General features: G+C 36.0%; 1 protein-coding gene across 4 annotated transcripts in view; it reads right to left on the minus strand.

Moving 5' to 3' along the window:
• The window catches only part of Arhgap32 (Rho GTPase activating protein 32), a 252,760-nt gene that overhangs the window by 130,884 nt on the left and 93,982 nt on the right, over positions 1-27,894 (minus strand). For 2 of the 4 annotated variants that reach the window (XM_070038324.1, XM_070038323.1), the window contains exons 1-2: positions 10,209-10,324; positions 2,907-3,015 (exon numbers count right to left, since the gene is read on the minus strand). In XM_070038324.1, coding sequence (XP_069894425.1) covers positions 2,907-3,015; positions 10,209-10,324 — 225 coding nt within the window. Of the gene's footprint in view, positions 1-2,906; positions 3,016-10,208; positions 10,325-27,894 lie in introns of those variants that run through there. The other 2 variants (XM_070038327.1, XM_070038325.1) reach the window with 1 other exon arrangement.

A 27,894-nucleotide genomic window follows, 5' to 3' on the forward strand; every position in this document is an offset into this window, starting at 1 on the left:
AAGGGAATTTTAAATATCACCCTTTTAAGGAACAACACAAAGTCAACTCTTTTGTGACCAAATTATACAGGAAACATTGTGTTTACCACACAGTGACACTATGGTCATTCTAAAAGAACAAAATGTACACCAACATTACTAAACTATGCACTGACCAAAATATTCTAAACTCACAGGAAAGCAACACTCCAAAGATATTTAAACTATAAAACATAATATATATCACAATCAAGAATGTATTCAAGAAAATATAATATACTGACAATCTTATAACTTCAGTATATTTTTAAGTAGCTCATTAGTTTGCCAAGCAAGGAAAGCCATTTACAACTAGGAGTCAACTAAATTATGTCTAATTGCCATAGTCAAAGAAATGTGTCCAAAAAAAGAAAACTGGCTTAAGTTCATTGGTCATTTTGATGAGAATAGTTGAAGGGTTGAGACCATTAGGACAGATTATCAGTAGTCAATTTGAAAATAAATAATTTCAAGTAGTTTTCCTTATCTCTTCATGAGTGAACTAATATAACTGGATGCTTCAAGTACTCTGGAAATAACTGAAGAATTAGCCCTTATGAACAGTATCTGCAGGATATCTGGAGGATAGAATACTCATGAATAGCAAAAAAACACTGATTCAGTACAACTCAAGTGGAATATATTATGATACACTACAAGTGATGTTGGTACAATGCATATGAAGTGGAAAAAGACTTAGTTGGACATATTTTTAACTTCTATTCCTGAACATTAAATTGCTTTGGTAACCATATTTTGCTGTAGTCTTGATATAGTTCTGATGATTTTAACCTAAAATCACAAGGTAAAATACAGATTATGTAAGAAATATTATGATAAACTCTTTCAATTTAAATTTAAATTTTGAATTTAAAATTCCCAGTTACAAGCTACTGCCTATACTTTTTCAACTAAATTATGCATTCACCACAATATTCTCAACTTACAGAAAGATAACACTCTGAAAAACTCAAAAATAATAAAACAGCATGTTACCAACCAGACTTTTTCACTAAAACACAAAATAACAACAAAATTATAATCTAAGAAAATCTGTTAGTATCTCATTTGTTAGTCAAGCAAGAAAAGCAAGGTAAGTTATTTACTTAAATACATAAGAGAAAAATAAAATCACCCTAAAATAAGGGTGATTTTCATGCTCATGCAAATTTGCTGTAAAATATTTTTTCAAGCTCAAAATGAAGGCTCAGAAGGGGTTGTCAAAGCATAATGTAAGTGCAAAGTAAATTTCATATTGCAAATCCCATTTAACTGTGCAACTGAAAACAACTACACCTAATCTTCAATTGTAAATGATTAATCTGAAATACAATGAGATGGTAAAAGGCAAATATAAACAGGAGAATCTTATAGAATTCCACTAGTGCTGAAAAATGCCCAATTAGGATCATGTACTTAGAAACTTATGTCCATGTTGTGGATGCTTAAATAGCATTTAAATAATGAAAGACAGCCGGGCGCTGGTGGCTCACGCCTGTAATCCTAGCTACTCAGGAGGCTGAGATCTGAGGATCGCGCTTCAAAGCCAGCCCGGGCAGGAGAGACCGTGAGACTCCTATCTCCAATAAACCACCAGAAAACCGGAAGTGGCGCTGTAGCTCAAGTGGTAGAGCGCTCGCCTTGAGCTGAAGAGCTGAGGGACAGCGCTCAGGCCCAGAGTTCAAGCCCCACGACCGACAAAAAAAAAAAAAAAAAAAAAAAAAAAAAAAATAATAATGAAAGACATTTTCAAAAATGAAATATGTAAAATTACATAAATCAGCACTAACAGATAAACAGTTACACTGTTTTGCTGACAGAACCACAACTAAATAATGTTATTCCCACAAATAATTTCATTGTCCCTATTAATAGACCTAAATTATAAATTATTAATAGACCTAAATTTAAAAGGTTCTGATAAAGTACATGAGCAAATCAAACAGATTTTGTAAAAAATTATGCTTGTTTTTTCCATCTATTCCTCAACATACACTGTTTTACCAGCAACTCAGTAAGTATATATTCCATTCTTCAGGTTAAGAAGGTCAAAAATCTTGAAGTCATCCTTCATAAACAATAACTATTGGCATTATCTACAAAAAAGTATATTGAGAATATAGCCAGTTGTAACTATAACTATTTCTATTCTCATTCAAGCTACCACCACTATTTTACCAACTATAACACCCTTATTCCTCTACCCATCCCCTATTCACAACAATCTAAGACTTCCTTTAAAATTCCAACCCTGATCATGTTATCTCCTTGTCAAAAATCCTCTAATGGTTTCCATTTCACTCAGCATTAAAAAACAAAGTTCTTGTCAATGGACTATAAGAAATTGTATAGTCTGCTCTCCATCCACTTAAAACTACTTCATTGATCTTGTCTCTTCCTGTTATTTCTCTTGCTCCAGGTAATTCAGCCACAAGAAATTTCAGTTCCAGCTAATTTCCCCTACTTGTGTTTGTTCCAGCTTGCCTTTTAACTCTAAACCACAGCCTTTAACTCCATTGCCTAAAATGATGTAGGCTCAGATAAATACATGGCCTGCTCCTTCACATCCAAGTGCCTGCTCAAATCTCATCAAACAAGGAAAATAATTTAGTTAAAAAAATCTTAAACATAAAATCTTCCTAAAATAAGGGAGATTTTCATAATCCTACATAATCAGCAACCATTTTGTCACATTATCTAGCCGTTCAAACCCAGTAACTCTGCCCACAGTCTACAACAATGCCTAAATTGAAGTATTTGTTCAATAAATACTTCTTGAATCAATTAACAAAGCAAAAAAACTGTACATTTTTGGTGAATAATGCTTCTTCAGTTCCTTGTTATTATATTAAGTACAAAGTACATACATACAAACATAACAGATTTACCATTGCACTAAGTGTTTCTTCCCAATCAGGCCGCTCTCGAGGGTGAACATTTCTATGTAGTTCTGGAACAAAATCATCCTCTTCAGAATGTATTGAAGACTTCATCTTCCTAGAGATCAAAACATGAGAGATTCTTATGAGTATGTCCATGTCCATGAAATTGTTCTGATAAATAAATGCATCAAAGTACTACTCTCAATAAGAACAACTGTGAATGCTGGTAAAATATATCAAATTATTTGTCTGAAGACACTGAAAAGCAACTAAAACATGTGGCACTTCCAAGAGCACATTTTTTTTTTTCCAGTCATGGAACTCAAACTTAGGCCTGGGCACTGTCCCTGAGCTCTTATGCTCAAGGCTGATGCTCTACCGGTTTGAGCCACAGTACCACTTCCAGTTTTCTGGTAGTTTATTGGAGTCTCACAGACTTTCCTGCCCCACTGGCTTTGAATCATGATCCTCAGATCTCAGCCACCTGAGTACCTAGGTTTAGAGGCATGAATCACTGGTACCTGGCTTTTTAAAACTATTTTTTGTCCTTTTTTTTTAATTTTTATTTTTTGTGAACATACTGTACAGAGGGGTTACAATTACATGGGCAAGATAATGAGTACATTTCTTATCAAGCATTGCAGCCTCCTCCTTTGTTTACCCTTCACATCCCTTCCCAGCCTCCCCCCATCCCACCCCCCCGTCCTTTCTTTTTTGTTACTAGGGATATTGCATTTGCTAGGCAAGTGCTTAGCCACTGATATACCCCACCCCATTAGAGTAAAATCTTTAAGAAGAAATACGACCAATGAAATGAATTTTGCATTTAATCTTTTGTTCTGGCATGCAAAAAATTCCAAATCAATGATAGAAATACAGCCCAAGTATAATACTTTTTTTTTTTTTTTTGGTCATTCGTGGGGGCTGAATTTTGGGCCGCGGCACTGTCTCTCAGCTCTTCAGCTCAAGGCTAGTGCCCTACCACTTGAACCACAGAGCCACTTCTGGCTTTTTTCTGCTTATGTGGTGCTGAGGAATTTAACCCAGGGCCTCATGCATGCGAAGCAAGCACTCTACCACTGAGCCACCTTCCCAGCCCAATACTACAATCTTAGTTGGACTGAAAATGTAGAGGTTGGGTTTCCAAAGTGGGTAATAAAAAGAATATACCTTAAATCAACAACTGGCTTCAAAGTTTGTTAACTACACAGTAAACATGTCAAGAAAGTCATTCACACATAAAAAATAAAAAACAACTAGACACTTCATCAGCCCAGTAGTAGTGAGGACAGGTTGGATAGCAAGCAGTGATAAGATGGAGCTGCACCAAAAACAAAAAACAAACAAAAATAACAAACTTGAACTAAGATTCCAGAAAAGCACATCTTCAGAGTTAGGGAAGAAAAGCAATAGACAAACACTAAGGAGGCCTAAAAACAAATTCTTGACAGGATCAAAAGTGCCCAATTATTAACCCTCTTTAGAAGAAAAGTCATTCTCTGAAAATTTTTCATCTGTATTATCTGCTATCCAGACTCATTTGAATTCAGATTGTAGTATTATCCAAAAGGGTCATTAAAATGGCTATGGTGCATTTGTGCTTCTGCTTATAAGGCAGAAACCTGTAACTCCCATCCCAGTAAGGAAAAAGCAGATAATCTGAAAAATCTAATTTTTTATATCAGATATGAAACATATCAAACATATCAGATCACTGAAGCCTCAGGGTAACCCAACAAACTTAAGTCTCTCTAGAAAGACAGACTTCTCCAGAAATGCAATGGATCATAAGCCATTAACTTCCCCAGAGCAAAGCATAGAAAGAAGAGAGATGCATACATTGGTAAAAAGAATTACATTAACTTTATCAAGTTATCAAAAACATTTATGATTAATATAGCTAATTAATTTTTATTAATGGATACTCAAATGTTAATTTTAATTAATAAAATATTGATATTTTATTAGTATCAAATATTATTTTATCTCCAAGCTAAAGAGTAAAAGTCCTTGATATGTAACTAAGGATAAAAAAAAACCCTCTTACATGGGAAGTGAAGCTGTGGCTCAAGTTGGAAGGTACTAGCCTTGAGCTTATGGACAGCGCCCAGGTCATGAGTTCAAGCCCAGGACCAATTTAAAAAAACAAAAACTCTTACATGTATTTTGGTAGAATGAACAAGTTACCAACTGCTATAGTCTGGATTTAAGGATATTCCCCAATGACCTTATAATAAGGCTGGTCTCTAGCTGTGCCACTATGGAGAGATGGTATAACCTTTCTAATGAAAGAAAGTTAGATCCCCTTGAAGAGATCTTGTGATTCCACTCAGCCTCTTCCAGGTTTTCTCTTTGCTTCCTGATAGGCTTGAGGAATAGCCTCCTCTGTCACTGCCCCTTCCTTTCACTGCCATGATACCTTGCAACAGAACCAATATCAATGGACCAAAACTGACCATGATGAGGCCTCTGAAATCGTAAGCCAAAATAAACTTTCATCCTTTTAAGTTATTTGTCTCAGGTAGTTGTTATAGCAATGAAAAGTTGACTAACACATTTAACAATGGAAAACAAAGACTGAATCATAAGAAATTAAAGTATTCTTAGGAATCATTTGGACAAAATACTCAAGAAAATCAAGAAACCTAAACTAAGCCAGAAGCCAGTGGATCTTGCCTGTAGCTACTCAAGAGGCTAAGATCTGAGGACTGAGGTTTGAAGATAGCCCTGGTTAAAAAGCCAGTGAGACTCTTATCTCCAATTAATCAGCAAAAGCTTAAAGTAGAGGCCTGGATCAAGTGTTAGAGCAAAAAAAATACCAAGGGAGAGCAAGAGGCCAGAGTTCAAGCCCTGTACCAAAAAAGAAAAAAAAAAAAAAACAGCTCTCAACTAAATATCAGGGATGGGATAGGATGGGAGTAACCAGAATTCTAAAATCCTTGAATGGTACTGAGAAAATAAGAAAGTAAAATTACTCTAAGTTCTTAACTTATGAGGTAGAGAATAGAGGATAAAAGAAACAGGACAGGAAAACATAACATCTGAGTAAAATAACATGTTCTATTTCAAATAATAATAGAGAATATAGCTATCCAAATGAGAACATGGAAAGGAAAATTAATCATTAGAGAAAAGTAAACATGTAATGAAGCCCCCAAATCAAGCATCCGGGAAGGTTTCATTTACTCTGTAATCTTGCTAAGATAGTGGCTTGATGTATTTTACATTAAAAACAGAAAACTGCCAGGCTCTTGCTGGTAATTCTAGCTACTCAAGGAGGCTAAAATCTGAGGACTGCAGTTTAAAGCCATTCCAGGGAGACAAATCCATAAGACTCTGGTCACTAATTAACCAGCAAAAAGCCAGAACTGGAAGCTTGAGTGATAGAGCACCAACAGTGAGATATGAGCAAAACAGCTCTTGTTACCTATTTGGTTTGTATAGTATCTTCTAACCTGAGGCATCAATCCAAGTAAGTGAAAGAAGAAATGAAGCAACAAATTAGACAAGTGCAGGAAATATTACTGATCCTACAGTGCCAAAAACTAGTTAAGCCATTCCCCACCCCACCTCAGATTTGAAGTTTATTCACCAAATCATCCAGATTAACTGGAGTCAGAAATTTCTCTTCTCAATGCAGATACAGGTGAAGATTTGAAAGATTTGAGCAACTACAGATTAAAAATCTAAAAAGTTTTAAAAGTGTGCCTGGGTTGGGAAGGTGGCTCAGTGGTAGAGTGCTTGCCTTGCATGATTGAGGCCCTGGATTCGATTCCTCAGCACCACATAAGCATAAAAAAGCTGGAAGTGGCACTGTAGCTCAAGTGGTGGAGTGCTAGCCTTGAGCTGAAGAGCTGAGAGATAGTGTCCAGACCCAGAGCTCAGGCCCCACGACCGATCCCCCCCCAAAAAAATACAAAACGTATGCCCAAGTTGTATACTATATTATCTGTGTCATAGTTTCAAATTACATGTTACTTACTAGGCTGTCTAATACTAATAACAAGAAAGAGAAACTAAAGAAGATTATATTATTAACATGTCTACCTCCCAGTGGCAGTCAGAGCCTTCCATAACATTGAGTAAATGGTAATTCCTAGGTGACTCAAAGTTACATTTTTGTTTCTTGGTCGGTTGTGGGGCCTGAACTCTGGGCCTGGGTGCTGTCCCTCAGCTCTTCAGCTCAAGGCTAGCACTCTACCACTTGAGCCACAGCAACAGTTATGGCTTTTTTCCCGTTTATGTGGTGCTGAGGAATTGAACCCAGGGTCTCATGCCTGCAAGGCAAGCACTCTACCACTGAGCCACCTTCCCAGCCCCTAGTTACATTCTTACACTGTCACAATATGGTGTTTCCTAACTGAACCTTTATGTTGGACATAGTCTATTTCACAAATATAAAGAGTATGGCAAAGATGGCATTTCAAATCTGAGAAGGCAGCTTTAGCCCTCTTGGATGTTAGCATTTTGCAGAGATTAACATCTGTAAAAACAGAACAAACTTTTTCTAAAACGGTTTCACTTTCAAAGTCAATTACAGTTGGGCTTTATCATGTATAAAGTTTTACTTAATCTGGGAATGAAAAGATATGATCTAATTTATAGGGTTTATATGTAATCAACAGATACCCTGTACGTAACACCTTTATCCTAGGACAATTGTACATAACAACTCCTAGTTGTCTTTTTATCTTTGGCAGAATTAAAACACTAATGTTTTTCTTTTCTGTCATATTGCTCCTCCTTTCTTACTGGATTCTTCTAGATTGAATGTGCCTTGCACTTGCTAGGCAACCACTCTACCACTGAGCTACATCCCCATCACATGACTACAGGATGATTCTTTTTCAAGGAGTGAGACCCTCTAAATAGGCTAGGTTATTTTTGCCACAGTGATAAAGTACATAGCAACACAGGTTAACTTCATAATACAAATGAAAGAACTCTGTCAGTGGTAGGAGAGTCTGTACTACTGCTTTAAACAGTTTCTTAAAAGCTGGTAGAGGAAGATTACCTTTAATGTGCTTCCCCCTAAAGCAAATGGTAGCTAGAGCCACCAGAAGCCTACATTCTAGGTGCAAGTGACTTGACTCTCCCAGCCATGGGCCTCAAATCACACGGTGCTAATTCTTTCAAGAGATTCATGTATATTTATACAGATTTTAAAGAAACAAACTACAACTTTTATATACACATTTACTTAGTAAACTGATTTTATAAAAAAACAATTCTCATCTAACACAGTGTACTGTTTGGTTCTCCCAAGTGACAGCTATGGCTCTTCCTATCCAACCCTTCACCTTCCACACCCACACACATTTTTCTGTTGGGCATTCAGCAGGAACACACTGTGCATGTTGTGAAAGCCCTCTACTGCCATCCTTCCTCATGCCTAACTGCTGAATAGGTGAAAAATGAGGCTTTACCACCTTACTTTGTGGCATTTGTAAATAAGACCAAATCTCAAAGACATCTTGGATTTGGGAGACCTATGGAAATGTCCTGCTAGGTAATATGAACAAATGTCTTATGAACCACAGCATCTTAAAACATGCATACACTAGGCTCATTTTCTCAGTATCAATATACTGTCACATACTCCTGAGGGGAAAAGGAACCACTTTACACAGATTGGCTTGTAAATGTGAACACAAAGTACCAGAGAAACTTTCGTTGCTTAACAAATAAATCTAAAATTTTAGTACTAAAACTATTATAAAGCATCATCAAAATAAATTTCAAGTTGTTTCTTTCTTTGACAAATAGCAGAAAATTACACAATTATAATAGGTCAAACAGTTTCAACATCAACAAAACAAATACTACCTGTTAGGAAGATTCTGACAACATTCAAAATTACAGGATATATGTAACAGCAGCACATACAACTATATTTGGTATTAATAAAGTAGTAAGATACTTTGAATATTAAATTATTCTTCTAAAATTATTATGATTATTATTATTTCTTGGTTGTGGGGCTTGAACTCAGGGCCTTGTCACTGTCCCTGAGCCTCTTTGTGCTCAAGGCTAGCACTCTACCACTTGAGCCACCGTGTTACTTCCAGTATTTGAATAGTTAACTGGAGATAAGAGTCTCACAGGAACTTTTCTACCAGGGCTGGCTTCAAACCATAATCCTCAGATCTCAACCTCCTGAGTAGCTAGGATTACAGGTATGAGCCACAAGTGCCTGGCTTCTTCTAACATTTTAAATACACTTTTCATTTATTTTAAGTCCTGATCAACAAATTCAGTGTAGCCTATCAAGAATTCCTAACATATAATATCTCCCTTGGTATGTACCTACATTTTAAAAATCAACTCTGTATATAAAGAAATCCTTTAACTTCAGAGAGACTCTTTTTAAACATTAAACATAAAGACAGTATCTGAAGCAAATGATATGTTCACCTTCCCAAGTACTCATTGCTAAAATTATAAGACATTTAATTGCCCACGTGGGTGGTACTGATAATACGTAGTACAAACCTCAAGCTTCATCAAGATATTTTAATACCTACAAAAATATTAAGTTACTAGTCCTGTCTGAATTTTTAAAGCTAGAATAAAGCTTCCTGAATTTTTTAATACAACAGAAGTAACTGACAACTAGCACCATTTTCACAAGCTTTGGTATGACCTCTTTCATAACCAGTAACACTAAACTCTTGAGAGGTATTTAACCAGGAGCTATCTTCTAAAATGTTTCATTATGAAGTTATCACTACAGATTTCAAAAACCTAGAAAGTTTTAGGGATGGATAAGGAGGTGGAATGTAAGGTCAGAGACAAGAAAAAGGGTCAAAGCCACAAAATAACCAATTCGTACTTAATCAAGTGGTTTCACACACATGCATAAGCTAACAAAGCTGGCAGGCAGGTGAGTTTGTACTTGCATGCACACACATAAACAAACACATAAACTCCAGAACACATTCTAAGGAAAAAAAAGGAGAAGTCTATTAGATACAAATTCAGATCAAATCTATGAGATACAAATCAGACACAGGAAAAATACTAGTAGTTCATTATGAGTCCCTACTTGAAATTCCTGAAATGCTACTACCAAACCTGTCTAACTCCTTCTTGCATGGTGTTCTAACAAGTCATTGAAAATACATTTTACAAGCTCGTGGCAAGTTGCAAAAAGAATGCTCTATACAACTCAAAACCTGTTCCTTTCAGCCCCAAGCCTTCTCCCGGAGAAAATACTTACTGAAAAAGACTGAAGATGATGGAAGGAGGATTGAGAGACAAGAGCCAAGGGATAAAAAAGGAGAGAGAAAACTCACATTCCTTAATTACCTGAAATTTTCTTCCCCTTCTTCCTCTTCTCCATCAGTCAGCTGGATCATAACTTCAGAATCCAACCAAAAGACACTGTCATCCCCTGAAGTGCTACTCTCACACTCTATCTCCATCCTGTATTTCAAAAATTTAAATGTCAAGGCATGGGATAGAGAGCACCAAGGCTGAGGTGCTTCGGCTCTACTGCTGCACACTCAGGTGTGTGGCTGCTCCACCAGAAGTGAGTGAGTGACGGTGCTGGCTTCATCACCACTGGGGACAGACAGGAAATCCCAAGAGCACACTCACTGCATCTGACTTTGCACCTGTCACATCTCAGACCCTCCCACTGCCTTAGGCTCTATGACCTACATACCAAAAGCAGAGTCCAACTGATGGTGATTTTTCACTATTTATTTTAATAACTATTTTTCTCTTCCCCAAACTTCCAGGAAATAAGTTGGAAATAGGTATTTTTAAAAACCAAGCATTTATTTATATCCTCTTCAATCTCAGATATACTACAAGTAAACAGAAGGCTACAAAGCATATCTACACATAAAGGAGTTCTGAGCCAGATACAATGTGAAGCACAGTTACAGACCTTGAGTTAAGGATGATACTAATGAATAGAGAAGATAGGCATTATCTAAGCACCTGCCTAGGCCCATGCCTTCTACACCAGTCCTCTCAGTAATAATACCATATAGACCTTCACTTAGGAGTGCAGCATGAGGTAAAAAAAAAAAAAAAAAAAGCAAAAACAAAACCAAAAACCAAAAACCAAAAATTTAGCTTGTTTATAGTTTGTTAAAGAAAAATGACTGCCATCAGTTGAACATAAAATAAAATAAATTATACTGTAGATATCCATGCTAGCAATAAAACTGACTAAGAATGAGTAAAAATTACAGCATCTTTAACACTGTTGATAACGTTACTTTGAAAACAGCCACACTGGTGCCAATCACTGCCAGGTCACATAGTCATGGTTATTTGTCTTCTACTGAGCAGTAACCAACAGCCGAGCCATGGCTTTCCATTAAATCTAAGCATATTTTTTAAGGGAAAAAGAAAGGAAGAAGAAACAGAGGGAGTGCATGTAGAAAGTAGGAGAGAGAGTGGAAGTAAAGAAAAAGGGGAAGATGGAGAAAATTGCATTCATTGGGATGCTCTTGAACTTCTTACTTTGCTTATACAACACCTTTTCCTTCCTACAAAAGTACAACTTACATATGTGCTGTTCTAATCTCGCTGCTCTGAAAATGGATGTACTTTTTAGTCTACTTGCCAGAAACTAAAATTCGTTGTCAAGTCTGGGAATAAATTTAGGAAACAAATTGCTCTTGACAACAGGTAATTTGGAAAAATTCCTTAACATGTTATACAGAGACATCTGTGGATAAATTGCCCAGCAATCTTCTCTTCTAGGAAACCATCTTATTTTCAGAAATAGAAATAAGAGATAAATAGGAATATTCATTGTAATACACTTTATAATTGCAAGAGAGAACATCAAAAAACCAATCTAACTCGCTCATTAAAATCAAATACAAAATTAAATCACTGAATATCCACTGACATTACTTGTGAATAAATGAGAACACAAAGCGGGCCTAATGATCATGATATGGAATAAAAAATGAGACAAACATATATGAAGGCAAAAGAAAGAGGTAAAAATGTAGAACAGCACACATAGTATGCTATCATTCACATTTTCAGGGATGAGGAAGAAGAAATATAAGTGGCTGCCAAGGTACTCTCAATTTCTATGGAGGAAGAACATTAATAACAATTTCTCCAAGAAGAAAGGTGCTTGACAGAGAAGGTAATAGAAGCTTTTTTATTTTTTACTATATTGTACACATAGAGTTCTAGAAAGTTTTAGTTTTAACAATTATTTTGTAGGTCCCTCAGTAAATAATTGCACTGTTTACATAGTATCATTAAAAATCTAGGTCTTCTTGGAAGTGGAGCTGTAGCTCAAGTGGTAGAGCGTTCGCCTTGAGCTGAAGAGCTGAGGGACAGCGCCCAGGCCCAGAGTTCAAGCCCCACGACCGACAAAAAACAAAACAAAACAAAACAAAAATTGCTGACAAAAATCTAGGTCTTCTTTTTCTTCTAAACAATCCTAACACCTCAGATAAGCTTTTATGTCTCAGCCCCCTTCTTTTTTATTATTCCTTTTGATCTTCTGTTACCACAGGTCACATAACTTAACTTCTGCAGCCCTTCAAATGTGAAGACCTGAACTAACCTGTGCATTATTTGACACATAACACTAAAGTACAGGCTACCCTGTACAAAACTGCTCTTGAAATTGCCTTCCTTCTGCTCTGCTGTCATTTCAGAAACCCCACTACACATGGTAGTTTCATCCTCCTCCCACCACTAATATAGGTACCAAATAGACCTTGTAGGAATTATTCTCCCAGCCTCTGTTATCAATGGTTTCAAAAAACTTTTTCAAGGTCAACACCTGTTTGTTTTTATTCTCTTCTTCAGCAGGCAACAAAAATATAGCAGAACAAAACAAGAATGAGTGGCGGGGAAAAAGGATGGAACAGAGCAGAGTGGATCACAGGCTACCAGAGTGAGTAGGATTAGATACTCCGTACTCCCGAAGACCACAGGACAGTTCTGGACCATGTTAATCCTGAATGGCATAAAAAACTTCACAACCCCAAATGCCATGTTAGTTAAGTCCTAACCTAACCACAGGAATCAGCAACAGTACTTTAAAACTACATGATTTTCCACCCATGAAGTAAGAAAGGAAAGAGAAAAGACTAATTCCTTTGATAGGAAGGCAACGAAGGAAGCACTCCAACCAACAGCTGAAGAATGCTGTTAAAATGAATTCTTTAAGAGAAATGTGGTTTAAAAGCAGCTGATTTTGGGGGGGAGAGGGGAGGCTGGGAAGGGATGTGAAGGGTAAACAAAGGAGGAGGCTGCAATGCTTGGTAAGAAATGTACGCATTATCCTGCTCATGTAATTGTAACTCCTCTGTACAGTATGTTCACAAATAAAATAAATTTTTTTTAAAAAGCAGCTGATTTTTCTAGTAGTAAGCCCAGCAAATACCAAGTAATCTATATGCTAAGCATTATACTGAGTCCTTTTCATGATTGTTACAACCACTTTGAGAGGCAAGAACCATCATGATCCTCATAAAACAAGAGAAAAAAAAAACAAGACTTAACATACTTACTTGTCTAGGCCTAGCTCAGAACTTCACATTAAAAAGTGCTTTTCATGCACTGGGGAAATAAGGCATGATCATGAAGACGGGGAGAGGGGGTTTCGAGGTCAACCTGGGCTACATAATAAAACCCTGTCTGAAAAGAAGTAAAAATAGGGCTGGGGAGGTGGCTCTGTGTAGAGTGCTTGCCTTGTATACATGAGGCCCTGCGTTTGATTCCTCAATACCATGTACGCAGAAAAATCTGGAAGTGGCATTGTGGCAAGCAGTAGAGTGCTAGCCTTGAGCTAAAGAGCTAAGGGAACAGCACCCAGGCCCAGAGTTCAAGCTCCATGACCGACAAAAAAAAAAAAAAAAAAGCTGGAAGTGGCGATGTAGCTCAAGTGCTAAAGTGTTAGCTTTGAGCAAAAGAAGCTCAGGGACAGTGCCCAGGCCTTGAGTTCAAACCCCAGGACTGGCAAAAAATAAATAAATTAAAGGAAAAATAAAAGGAAAAATGCTTTTCAAAAAATCAGCCCCAAACCTAATCATCATGTAGGATATTATTTTTTAAAAGAATATGTGATTTTTCACTGTGATCCACATTCAATTGCTTAGCCTAGACAACCTTGATATCATAGTTTTGCTATGAGATAACTATTATGTATATATTCTATGTATGCATACGTATGATAGCCTTTAATTTATAAATTAGGCACAGAAAAGAGATAAACAACTTCACGCAAATTTTAGCAACCTCAGCATATTTTTTTTTCCCCTTAAGAACGTCTACCTTTTTAAGTAAAGGAAACACTTTGCAGATTTCCTTTGGTAAATCCAAGTTGTCTATATCACTACATTGCACTTTGTTGCCATTATTAAATAAAGTAAAATTAAATTAAATTAAATTAAATGCTATTATACCACTACAGTCCACTTGATAACTAAGCTGACTACAACATAGATAAACAGCAGGTGGCACATACAGTGTGGATACAATATACAAAGAGATAATTCATGTCTGCCTCTTATCAAATGTGAGGCTGAGCAGGATGGCAAGAGATTTTTATCATGTTACACAGACCGATCTACAGTTTAAAATTAACAAATTATTACTGGAACTTTCCATTTAGTATTTTCAGACTTCAGTGGATCAAAGATAACTGAAACTACAGAAAGCAAAAACACATTAAGTGAAACTTCTGTACATATAAAGTCAGATCATAAGACAATTCAACATAGCATTTCCATTCATTTTTAAAGTTTTATTAGCATTATTAGTTATACAAAGAGGTTACATTTACACATATGCATACATATGTGCTTACAGCATTTCCACAAATATAGACACTACATCAACTTAATGTCAAATTCAACCTGTTCACAAAATAAACCCAGAAATACTTTGTTTCCTTTACTCAGGAATACAAGATTCTCTTATGAAAGAGATGAAAAGGCTAGGCAGTGTTGGCTCATGCCTATAATCCTAGCTACTCAGGAAGCTAAGAAAGATCTGAGAATCTAGGTACAAAGCCAGCCCAAGCAGACAAAATCAATGAGGCTCTCATATCTAACTAACCAAGAAAAATTTGGAAGTGGACATATGTCTCCAGTGGTAGAGCCCAGATATGAGTGGAAGAAGTCATGTGAGGACATGAGGCCTAGAATCCAAGTCCCCATACCCTCCAACCACACAAACAAAAAAGAATGTGTATCAACATTATCACATCATATGAAATTCATCAGAGGCTACTAGACCAACATATACATCTACTTAGCTGAGAGCACAAAAAATAAACATTGTATTAACTTCATAATTCTATCATTACAACCAATAAATATAAAAAGTTCTTGCATTACCAGTATGCTGGAATCGAGCCCTTCTCACTAAGCCACCATTCCCCCTCAATCTAAAGAACTACTCTACAAATAAAGTAGAGCAAAACTATTCAGTGGTTAATAAAGTCTAGAATAAGTTTAACAATGAGCTGAAGGCTACCAAAATACATGCTATTCTACATATGTAGAATTCAAATAAAAATAACAAACAAAAAGAATAGGAAAAAGTAATAAAGAAACCTTAACCATCTTTCTGAATGATCACTGGAGAGTAAAACTGTATTTCAGTATTTGTACCTAAAAGAAAATCTGCAGGTCTGAGGGAAGTAAGCCACAGTTAATTGATACTTAAGTATATTACTGAAAATTAGGAACTAATTATGTAACATCACAACTGATTTTACTCAAAGTCTTATAAAGATAATAAAAGCTATTCTATCTATACTCTATATTATTCTATCTATAAGATAGAATTAAAGGAAACATTGGGGCTAGAATTTTGGCTAATGTGTCATGGTCGGTAAAATGCTGAAAAAGGAAGACACATTACTTTTACAAATTTAGGGCTCTATAAACTGAGGTCCTGGAAAAAACTGAACCACAGGTAGGCACAGCTTTCCTTTTGACTACTGTAACTAGACTTCCTCCTAATCCTACTCCAAAGGCAATATATATAAATTCAGTGAATATTAATCAGTGAAGAAGCAAATAATCTCAGCAGATTTCACCTCAATGGAGAAGGAAAGGACTAGGATGAAAGACTGGGGCTATTTGAAATTCACTAAACCTGCATGCTTTAAAAACACAGGGCATTAATAAGCTTATTGAGTTTCTCCCTCCAAACTAGCTGAAGAAACACAAAGTCTTTTGAATATACTCTTTTACCTGCTGGTATGTTTCCCTGGTTAGCTCATTTTTACTGGGTTGAGACTGCAGTGATTTTACAGCTTGTTTCAAAGTTTATTCTGCCTACTCCTCTACAACCATAGAGGGAAGTGAAAAGGCTAAAAGTGGACGTAAACAATGACTACTACTTACAATGTAAGAGAATTTTAAACTACATTTAAACTTACAGCCATCATATCCTCAAGTAACAGAGATTTAAATTAAGTATACTGCTAATCCTGGTATCAATGATTGTTCCACTTGTATTTTCACAAGAAATGAGAATAAAGTTCCTCTCTGATCACTTAATTTATACTGGAAACAGAAAAGCATGTCTCCTATTCTCTTCTGTTATGTAAATTTGTTCCAGTAAATTTTATCAACCGTAAATTAATAATAAATCTTAAAAAGATTAAAAGCTTTTTGATCATACAGATTTATATTAAATTTTAATGGTGTATAAATTAGGAAATAAATGCACTTTTTCTGATTATCTGACCAGTACTTGAAAAATAATACCATTGTTTTTGAAAGCTAATTCAGACCCTTGTATTATATCACTATACACTTATGATAAAGTAAGCCTGGTTAGAAACAGAGTTAGAATTGGTTACTGATAGGCATCTTATAAAGCTGTTGTTTCTTTTTTGAAGATAGATTCAAGTTACAATGTGCACAAAAATTGACAACAGCACTACTTTTGAGTTACCATGGTTTAATACTAGAAATAATTTTGATTTTGTAATCTAATGAATTTGAGCTCAGATGACTTAAATTCCTTTGGGCCAATTTATTTCCTATATCAACTCAGGAGATTTAAGATTTCCAAAATTTAATTTTTCCTTCCTAATAATAATCATATGCAGTCAAATTCTTGAAGTGATGAAATGAAAAGGCATATATACAATATCTATACACAATATATATTCAAAAATGTGAGGAGTAATACAAAAAGAGAGATGCTTCAGGAATCCAGGTTGACACATTCCAAAATACTTAATTCCTTTAAAAGAAGAATTCAAATTATCATTTAACTGGACATTTTATTTCATTTGTGTGTGTGTGTGTGTGTGTGTGTGTGTGTGTGTGTGTGTGTGTGTGTGTGCTGATTATATCCTCACATTGTTTTCTATAGATTCTTCTAGCTTTTATATTTACTGTGAGCCATCTTTTTCCCCCTTTTTACCTCATGAACGGCAGCCAAGCACTTTACACTGAGCTACACTACCAACGCTATTATCACTTTTTAAAAATAGTAAGTATTAAGTGGCGCTGTAGCTCAAGTGGTAGAGCGCTCGCCTTGAGCTGAAGAGCTGAGGGACAGCGCCCAGGCCCAGAGTTCAAGCCCCACGACCGACAAAAAAAAAAAAAATAGTAAGTATTAACCATATTCACAAGCTAACAAGAAAGTCTTGAATAAATGAAAAAGATAATTTCTCCTGCACTGGTTTTGCTGGACTTCAAAGAATCAGCTGTGAGACCCAATTCTCATTTTCAAATATAAAATACAAAGTGGCACTATAATAAAAATAACATGCTGAACTAATATTGAAGCTTAGTATTTTCAAAGCCCTCTCACATTTCAAAGTAAATGATAAGTGACAAAGAAAAAAGAGAAAGAAACCAAGGAAAAGCAGGAATGTTGAATCTAAAATGCAGATTTTAGAGAACTTCCAAGAGAACAAAACATATGTAGAACTGAATTCTCTACAATTTTTCAATAACCATATACAAGCTAGTTAAGGAGCTTAATAATATATCAGACGCAACATATTTCAAGAAATGAGCATGCCACAGAAAGTAGAGTCACTTCACAGCATGGTTTCTTCAAAAGAACAGTTTGAGAACAGAAAGCCTGGCAGCCTTTTACATGTTCCAGCCCTCAAACAGGTCAAGGATAGGTATACTCTCATTAGTAACAATGACATAAAAACCAGCTTGAGAGATATGCGTAGCAAGAGAGCAAGACCCTGAGCTCAATTCCCAATACCAGGAGGTGGAGGGAGACAAGAAAGGAAATTATTTTTGAGAGAAAGCAAATATTTGAGTTATTGTTTCGATCATTTAAACCTCAAGGCAAAAAGTATTTATAATTTAGTTGAAAGCAGAGTAGGGAAGAAAGGGACTGAGGACATCTGGTCAGCTAAGGCAAAAGGAAGGCTTAAAAAAGGAAGGCAGGTGGGGAAGAAAGGAAGTAGCATACTATATATACCCAGGCAGCAGGAAAATCTGTCTAGGCGACTGGGAGGTACCTTTTTGGACTTGCCTGGACATAAGTTGAATTCGAAAGAAAGAAATTACTTAGAAAACTGCAAACAACAACAAAAAAAATCCACTGCTCAAAACCACAGGTTTTCAAAACTGAAATACTAGTTCTATTTCAGACTTACAAATCTCAAAAAAGACAAAATAAACTTCTATCATTCTAAAAATGGTGGTGCACACCTAGCATATAGGAGACAGAGGCAGAAAAATCACCAGTTTGCAGCCAGTGAAGATGACAAAGAGAGAAGAAAGAAAGAAAGAAAGAAAGAAAGAAAGAAAGAAAGAAAGAAAGAAAGAAAGAAAGAAAGAAAGAAAGAAAGAAAGAAAGAAAGAAAGAAAGAAAGAAAGAAAGAAAGGAAGGAAGGAAGAAAGAAAGGAAAGAAAGAAAAAAAGAAAGAAAGAAAGAAAGAAAGAAAGAAAGAAAGAGAAAGAGAGAGAGAGAAAGAAAGAAAGAGAAAGAAAGAAAAAAGAAAGAAAGAAAGAAAGAGAAAGAGAGAGAGAAAGAAAGAAAGAGAAAGAAAGAAAGAAAGAGAGAAAGAAAGAAAGAAAGAAAGAAAGAAAGAAAGAAAGAAAGAAAGAAAGAAAGAAAGAAAGAAGGAAGGAAGGAAGGAAGGAAGGAAGGAAGGAAAGAGAGAGAGAAAGAGAGAGAAAGAAAGAGAAAGAGGGGGGAAGGAGGGAGGGAGGGAGGGAAGGAGGGAGGGAGGGAGAGAGGGAGGAAGGAATGAAAGAAGGAAAGAAAGCAGGCAGGCAGGCAGGGAGGGAGGGAGGGAGGGACATGAGAAAGTTCTGAAAAAAAACTCAACAATATAAATGATGGCAAAGATTTTTTTTCTTCTCTAATGGCCACTTTTTAAAGCATAAAACAAAATTCCACAAAATCGATTCTGTATGTGAAGAGAATTAAATTTCAGCACACACATAGTTTAGAAAACAGGATAACCACCTGTAAGCTGAAAAGTCTTTATTCTTGTAAATTTACACATAAAACAGACATAAATTTTAAACCAGAATGTCCTGGAATATAAGGAATCTAATATCATTCAAGTATTCTGGAAATTATATAAATAACATTATGTTCCAGTGTATAGACTCTAGTTATAAGCCAACAAAACTGAATAATTCTCCTGATGTTACTGACACTGTGGTTAGGCTGTTATCTTTGTATCTTCTATAGAATCCGTTATTTGGATTATATAGATCTGAGATTACAGGATCAGTTGAACCCAGGAATTTGAGACCACTTTTGGGAACATAGGGAGACTCCATCTTAAATTGAAAAGTAATTGTTAAGAAAGGAACGATTTTACTGGGCGCCATCACACCTCTAATCCTAGCTACTCAGGAGGCTGAGATCTGAGGATCTGGGTTCAAAGCCAACCCAAGCAGGAAAGTCCATGAGACTCTTATCTTCAATAAACCACCAGAAAAGTGAAAGTGGTGCTGTGGCTCAAGTGGGAGAGCGCTTACCTTGGGCTAAAGAGCTGAGGGAGAACTCCCAGGTCCAGAGTTCAAGCCCCACAACAAAGGAAAGAAAGGAAGGAAGGAAGGAAGGAAGGGAGGGAGGGAGGGAGGGAGGGAGGGAGGGAGGGAGGGAGGGAGGGAGGGAGGGAGGGAGGGAAGGAAGGAAGGAAGGAAGGAAGGAAGGAAGGAAGGAAGGAAGGAAGGAAGGGTTTTGCCTGAGCATCTCAATGTCTTTGACAGTAAAGAAAAACTTGATCAGTAACTTCTTACTGCTGAAAAAAATGAAGAGAAACACTTCTGTCAGAAGACCCAATAATTTTAAACGATTATTACTGTGATTTCATAGATTCAGTTGCTTCATAGTTAAAAGTCTTGAATCAGCTAAAGTCAGCTAGAAACCAAAACTCTACCAACACATTTTTCTCCTTGGTCTCACACAGTTTTAATGTACAACTTCATTTTCATTCTGATACCCACAAGACCTTGGTGCTGTGATAAGAAAAACAACACTGTCCCTACATGTCATCTGAGAAAACTGAGGCTTGCCCTAGGTCACACAATTTACAAATGTCATTTACCTCACCTATTACCAATGGAGGAACACTTAAAATGTCTCTTTCATTGAGAAACTTTCAAATGATTCCCCAGCCAAAAATGTTCTCCTTTCTGCTTTGCTATAATGCTTTCAAAAATAACTTCTTTCAAATATTTTTACATATTTTCCAATATTCAAGAGAAATAGTCATAAAAAGATATATCTGTCCAAGGACACAGAAGTGGAACTGGGATTTGACTCCACAGATTAATTCCTGACCAACCTAACCATTTCTCAAAATAGTCACCATTATAAACAACAGTCTAAAAATGGTCTCTTCTATACTGCTTTTCTGTAATGTGATTTAGTTCATATGAGGTTGGAAAATAGGAGCATAATGTTAATGAAACTAAACATTTATCTAATTATTTTGCTACCTACTAGATTGTACCTAGTTTAAGAAAAGTTTTTTTCCCTTTTATTATCTTTAAGTAGTTGTACAAGGGAAGTGTCATTTAACAAAGCAGTAAATGAATACAATGTGTCACTCCTTTCAATAATCTCAACCCCCTTCAACCAACTCCAAGACAACTTTCTTTTTTCTTTTTTCTTTTTTTCTTAATTATGAAAATACCATACAGAGGAGTTACAATTACATGGGCAAGGTAATGAGTACATTTCTTATCAAGCATTGCTGCCTCCTCCTTTGTTTCCCCTTCCCATTCCCTTCCCATCCTCAGATCCTCAGATCTCAGCCTCCTAAGTAGCTAGGATTACAGGTGTGAGCCACCAGCGCCCAGCTGGAAACAATTTTTAAAAAACTTTCAGTATCATTTACATGATCACTAATCATACTTTTTAATTTATCTGAAAATAATTTATACTTCTAACATTTCTCATTCATACTTACATGAATCTACCACATTTGATAAATGGTATCACTACCACACTACACAGAATAGTACAACCAGAACATTCTAGATGGAACTTAGAGCACATTGACCTTATTCAACTAAAACACTTCAACAACTTTCTATCATAATCTGGATACAAAATATTGCAGGACTTACTTGTGCACACAACCACACACACACACACACACACACACACACACACACACACATTATGTTTATGCTTTGGAACAGCACTTGCTCATCTTTGTACAATTTGTCCTTGTCTCTGTCGTACAGCAGGCTCAACAATTCATGCAAGTCTTTTACTCAACCAACTATCACTGATATCTTCTGTGAGGATTTAGTCTTTGTGGTACTGAGATTTGAACCCAAGTCTCTGCGTTTGCTAAGCAAGAACTCTACCCATTTAAGAAACACCTCCATAAGCTCTTTTTGCTTTATTTGTCTAAAAGAGTCTTGAATTTATACCTGGACTATCCTGGACTGAAATCCTCCTATTTATGTTTTCTGCATAGATAGCATAGAAGGTACCTGCCACCCATGCCCAGGATTTTTTGCCTAGGTTAGCCTAAAATCTTTGAATTTTAACTCTCTGCTCCCAAGTAGCTGGAATTATAGGTATGCCAAAGCTTATTTCTGCTTTTATTTTTACTAGGGTTCAAAGGCCATGTTTGGCTACAAATCATGACTCTGTCTCCCAAAAACAAAAACTCCTGGGGCATATAATACAATAGAAGTTATTCATTCTATATTCAACTCAGAGCCTTCCACATCTTCAACTCAAGAATTTCTAAGAAACTACAAGAACCCTGAAAAAGCACGTTATCTTCCTTTACTAAGCTTGACTGGACATATAAGCATCTGAATCATCTGAATAGCTTAAAATAAAAATTCCTTATCCACACTTAGATTTAGTAAATCTCCATATTTTAGATCCTAGAATGTGTACCTAAAGAAGTTCCTCAGTTTTTTCTGTTTAGTGATCATATATTTAAAGAACAAAAGCACAAAAACTAAGCCCCAAAAGAATGTTTTTATTTTCTGCAATATCAGTAATTCAAAAAAATATTCAAAGTAAAGCATACTATCACTATTTCAGAACTGAACAATTGAATATTGAAGAGGTACTCATTTCAGATACCCTACAACTAATAGTTCAAGAAAATATGATATGTATTCATGTATATAAAAATTTGCTTTTCAATAGTTTATATAACATGAAAATGATATACTACTAAAAATGTTATTATAATGTAAAGACTTAATTCAAAGGGAACTTTTTCAGATTTATCATAAATATTTACACTTCAGTGCAGTTGAGATAGGGTGCACTGTTTTCGATATGTCCAACAATGTGCCATGAGATAGATGTTGCGGGTGACATCTTATACTTCTGTCGCAGTCACTTTTCTCCAGTAGTTACTGGCAGAGAATTTCGTTACACTATTGTATGTTGGCCTTTAGCTTTGACATGTAGGGCTGACAAATGGATGCTTAAAATTTAGATAACAGAAGTTGGAAGTGGGAAGAGGATAAGAATAAAGGGAGGATGGCTGAGATCAAAATACATTATAATCTGTATGAAACCCTTTGAACATTAGTATGTGGTAATAAAAGGCACTTACTGTTTTTGCAAAAAAATTAGATACTATTGGTAGTAAATCATATCATTTATGTAGGTATACCTCCTGAGGTATTTTTCTGGTTTAACTGTAGAAGCAGTGATTTTGTCCACTTTCAGTAAAGCCTGAGTTTCACGAGCATAGCCACATGTTTGGAGACATCTTTTTATCGCTCTATATCGCAATTGATATCATTTAAATTTTAAATAGCCGAATTACCAACTGACTAAAATATCTAAGACATACAAAAACAGACAGAACCTTTAACTATTATGCTACATTTTGTTTGGAACATAATACTGTGAAATATTTGATAATAAAAAATAAAAATTTACTTATATGTTTTGTGGACAATTAAAGAAGGCCAAAAGTAAACATCATTTGAGACACTATCATAAGCCCAAATAAGGTGAGCAAAATTTTGTCCTCCAATTGAAGCTTTCTTTCTTTGTCAATGTATCACAAATATTTAGATACATTATATGTGATATTCTGACGTGTGTTTTAGTTGAATAAGGTCAATATTCTCTAAGTTCCATCTAGAATGTTCTGGTTGTACTATTCTGTGCAGTGTGGTAGTGATACCATTTATCAAATGTGGTAGATTCACGTAAGTATGAATGAGAAATGTTAGAAGTATAAATTATTTTCAGATAAATTAAAAAGTATGATTAGTGATCATGTAAATGATACTGAAAGTTTTTAAAAAATTGTTTCCAGCTGGGCGCTGGTGGCTCACACCTGTAATCCTAGCTACTTAGGAGGCTGAGATCCAAGGATCACGGTTCAAAGCCAGCCTGGGCAGAAAAGTCCATGAGACTCTTATCTCCAATAAACAACTAGAAAACCAGAAGTGCCACTGTGGCTCAAGTAGGAGAGTGCTTGCCTTGAGCTGAAGAGCTCAGGGAAAGTGCACAGGCCCAGAGTTCAAGCCCCTTGTTTCCTTCAAACAATTGTACAAAGGGCTTTATCCGAACAGGTCAATTTATGTGTATAGCGCATCTTGATCAGGTTCAACTTTTCCATTATTTTCTCTCTCACCCCCATCTATCCTATCCCACCCATCTCCCCAAGTTTCCTTCTGTCAGTTTTCTCATATGTACATTGAATATTATGGCCATATTTGTCCACCACTCTTTTCACTCCTCAGCCCCTCTTTCAGTTTTTACCCCTCTCCATTAACACATGTTCAGCTTCCTAACATTCATCTTGTTGAACTGCTAGATAACTGTTCAGAAGTTACACCATGGAATCTCACTCTTTCATTCAGTTTGATATTACTCAGTTTGACCATGTAAATATCCATATGGCCATGTATATGTTTTAAATTATGTTTATATTTTATGTCTAACTTCCTCATATAAAGCATGTGTCATTTCTCTCTCTGGACCTGACTTACCTCACTCAATATGATTTTTTTAATAAAAAGGTATGAAAATATTTAAATAATTACATTTATTTTATCTTGTTATATGCTTGAATCTCAAGAAGAAATTTTTAAGTCTCTCCCTAAAAACATAGCTCCATTCTATTAGTTGCTAGGCAGGTACTTTTTTAGGACAAAAATGCTGCAGTTTTAATGAGTTTTAACACTTCCAGTTGTTCTACTGTTCCTGGTAAATCTCACCAGAGAAAGCCACAAGGAACCAACCAAAATCACTAGTCATTCTGATTCACTCCTGTGGGAGAGTTCGAGTAAACTTTGCTCATTATAATCTCATTTTAGCATCATTACAATGCTAGAATCTCCACCCAGGAGGCATCCTCTATACCATATTTAAACATAGAAGTATGATCTTGATCTGAGAATGCTCAGAAATGTGCCTACCTCTACACAGATCATTCCTCTAGTATGACTATGCACTAAGTTTTCCCAATAAAAGCTCCTTGCTTCTTTTGTCAGGGAAGACACTGCTTCAGTAGTCAGCCCCAGTAGTACAAATAATATTTGAACTTTTAGTCACTGTTTTCTCCTGATTGGGCTATTTTTGCTTTGTACTCATCAAGGGGCAAACCATGCTGAAAAAATATCTGCTAACACAAAGTAAGAGACACAGTCTAAAATTAAATAACCAATCAAGAAATCAGGACTAGTTAAAATTGTCAAGGTCACTGAAACCAAGAAAAGTCAGAGAAACTGTCACAACTAAGAGGAGCATAGGACATGGGTGATTAAATGGTACCTGGTTGGTACCTCACAGAACAGAAAAAGAATACGATGAAGAAATAAAGAATTTCAAAAATAGGCATTATTTAATAACATATCAATATCTGTTCATTATAAATGACAAATGTCCGATTGTTATTAATGTAAGATGTTAGCATTGGGGAAACCGGATGTGTGAAATATAAAACTGTTGTAATACAAAGGGTCTTTTTAAGAAAAAAAATCATACTGAAACAACTGGGTTAAACATAAATGTATTGGTTTATATATCAGAAAATATCTAAGGGCTAGCCCCATTGCAAGAGCAGAGATTCAGGGGTTAAGATGACGTCAAGAAGCATCTCAGTTTTCTGCCTTCACCCTACTCTCCAGATGTAGACTACTGTCTTGGGCTTCATATATACACACAGCTTTTCTACCCCATTTGTTTGAAGAGGCAAGTCTGTTTCTAATTGGTTAACATATAATTGAAAGTAGCATAACTTTTGTATTTACTAATGTTTGACTTCCTATAAGGGAAGTACTAAGTTGGGTCAGTAAACATCTGCAAAGGACCAGGTACTATTTTAGGCTTTATGGACCATGCTCTTTAGAACAACTGCTCAGCTCTGCCTCTGGAGACAAAAAGCAACTAGGCAATAGTAATCAGGGACATGGCTGTTTTCCAATAAAACTTCATTTACTAAACCAAGACAGGGCTTAGTCTGGCAACCCCAAAATAAGTGAATGAACAAAACTACACAATGTTGACCCAAGACACTTAAGATACATAAAATATATACACATTACAGGACAATGAGCCACACTCCTGGCTCATTGTCTTGTAACTGTCCCTAGCTACTGAGCAGCCTCCTTCTACCACTTCAGGATAAGGCATATACTACAGTCCTTCCATGCACAAGTAGCCACCACCACAAGTCCTCCGCACCCTAATTTTACTGTTCTTCTTAATCATAGTGCTACTAGGGCATGATAAGGGTCAGAGGTAGGGTTTTAGTGCCTTAGTGTAGTAATAAAAATTGTTTTCTCGTAAGATTATTCTAATAAAGGAGTTCATACACACACATATACATATCTTACATTGAACATATCCTGGCACTCAATGCTTTCTATATGTATTAACTTCTGCTTTTTGACTTTGTCTCCAAGTGCTATTGCAACAAATCACCTCAAACTTAATGGATCAAAACATGTATTTATTATCACATAGTTCTCATAGGTCAGAAGTCCAAAATCTGTTTCAATGAATTAAAAGCAAGATGTCAGCAAGTCTTGCTCTTTTTAGAGGAGAGGGGACTTGCCTTGCCTTGCCTTTCAGTTTCTAGAGGCTATGACATTACTTGGCTTATGCTCTTCCTCCTATCACTCCAGCTTCTTGCTTCTGTAGTTATAACAGCTACCCACTCTGATTCTCCTGTCTCCTGTAAGAATCCCTTGTGATTCTTACATTCACACAGATGGTACATGATAATCTCTCCATCTCACATTCCTCTATTTATTCACATTTGTGAAGTCCCTCTGCCATGTGTAGTAAACTGATACAACTTCCAAAGATGTGTCATGTCCTAATCCCCAGAATGTATGAATGGTATCTTATTTGGAAGAAGGAGCTTTGCAGATATGATTAAGGATCTTGAGAAGATAACTCTAGATCACCAATGTGTTCTCTAAATGGCATCCCAAAGACCCTTCAAAGAGAGAGGCAGAGAGAGTTCAAACATAGAAGATGAAACGGTGATATTAAAATGAACAGAATGGTAATAAGGAGGGTGCAGCCACAAACACAGAATGTCAATCGCCATCAGAAGCAAAAAGCCCAGGACAGACTTCCTGACCTTTTCTGGAGCTTCTAGAGGGAGTGTAACCCGCCCACAACATGTTTTAGACTTCTGGCTTCCAGAACTGTGAAAAAGTCACAGCCCTTTATACCTGTGCATCAACTAACCATTGGGCTACACTGAGAAGGGAAGATACATACATAAATACACAAGGTCTGAAACTCAGATCACTCAAGAACTTGACACCTTAATTTTTAACATAATTTTTCCTTTTATTTGGGGCATTTATTTAAAAATAGTATATTCTGAAAGCTATATATATTTTTTCTCAGAAACAAATACAAACTTCAGTTGTGTGTACATGAAAATATACAGGTAGATTATTTTCTCATACTTATCCAACATGTTTATATAGTTATAATTATCAACTATAAAAATTGTTAAGGATTTACAAAGCGTATCCTCTGTGTGTTATTATTTTTATTGAGTTCAGGATGAGGCGTCTTTTTTTATAATTTGCTGGCACAGTCAGCCTGCCTTACTCAGATTTATTGTATAAGATTTTGACTAACCTAACATTCAAATACTAAACTAAGTATTTTTAATCAAAAGAAGTTCAAAAACAAAAATTTGAATTATCACATGCACTCCCCAGCTCACTGATGCAGGAAAGCTCTCAGTCTCATCATCAGTTGCTTTTAAATTGTTGTGTGATCAATAGTGTTTCCCTGAAGAGATTAATACCATTAAAAAGAAGCAAAATGGGCAAGCCATAATAGTTTATGGCTGTAATTCCAAGAACCCCATCTAGTATCAAACTTTAAAATGCATAAAACATAAGGATCAAGTTGCAGTTTTCTGCATATGCCCCTCAATGGACAGAATGGATCAAGAAAATGTGATACACACACACACACACACACACAAAATGGAATTTTACGCATCCATTAGAAAAAATGTTATTGTACCATTTGTAAGGAAATGGAAAGACCTGAGAAAATTATGTTAAGTGATGTCAGGTCCAGAGAGACAAAGAATGTAATGTTTTTCTTA

This window comes from Dipodomys merriami, unplaced genomic scaffold (genome assembly GCF_024711535.1).
Source record: "Dipodomys merriami isolate MVZ:Mamm:240054 unplaced genomic scaffold, mDipMer1.0.p SCAF_29, whole genome shotgun sequence".
NCBI lineage: Eukaryota > Metazoa > Chordata > Mammalia > Rodentia > Heteromyidae > Dipodomys > Dipodomys merriami.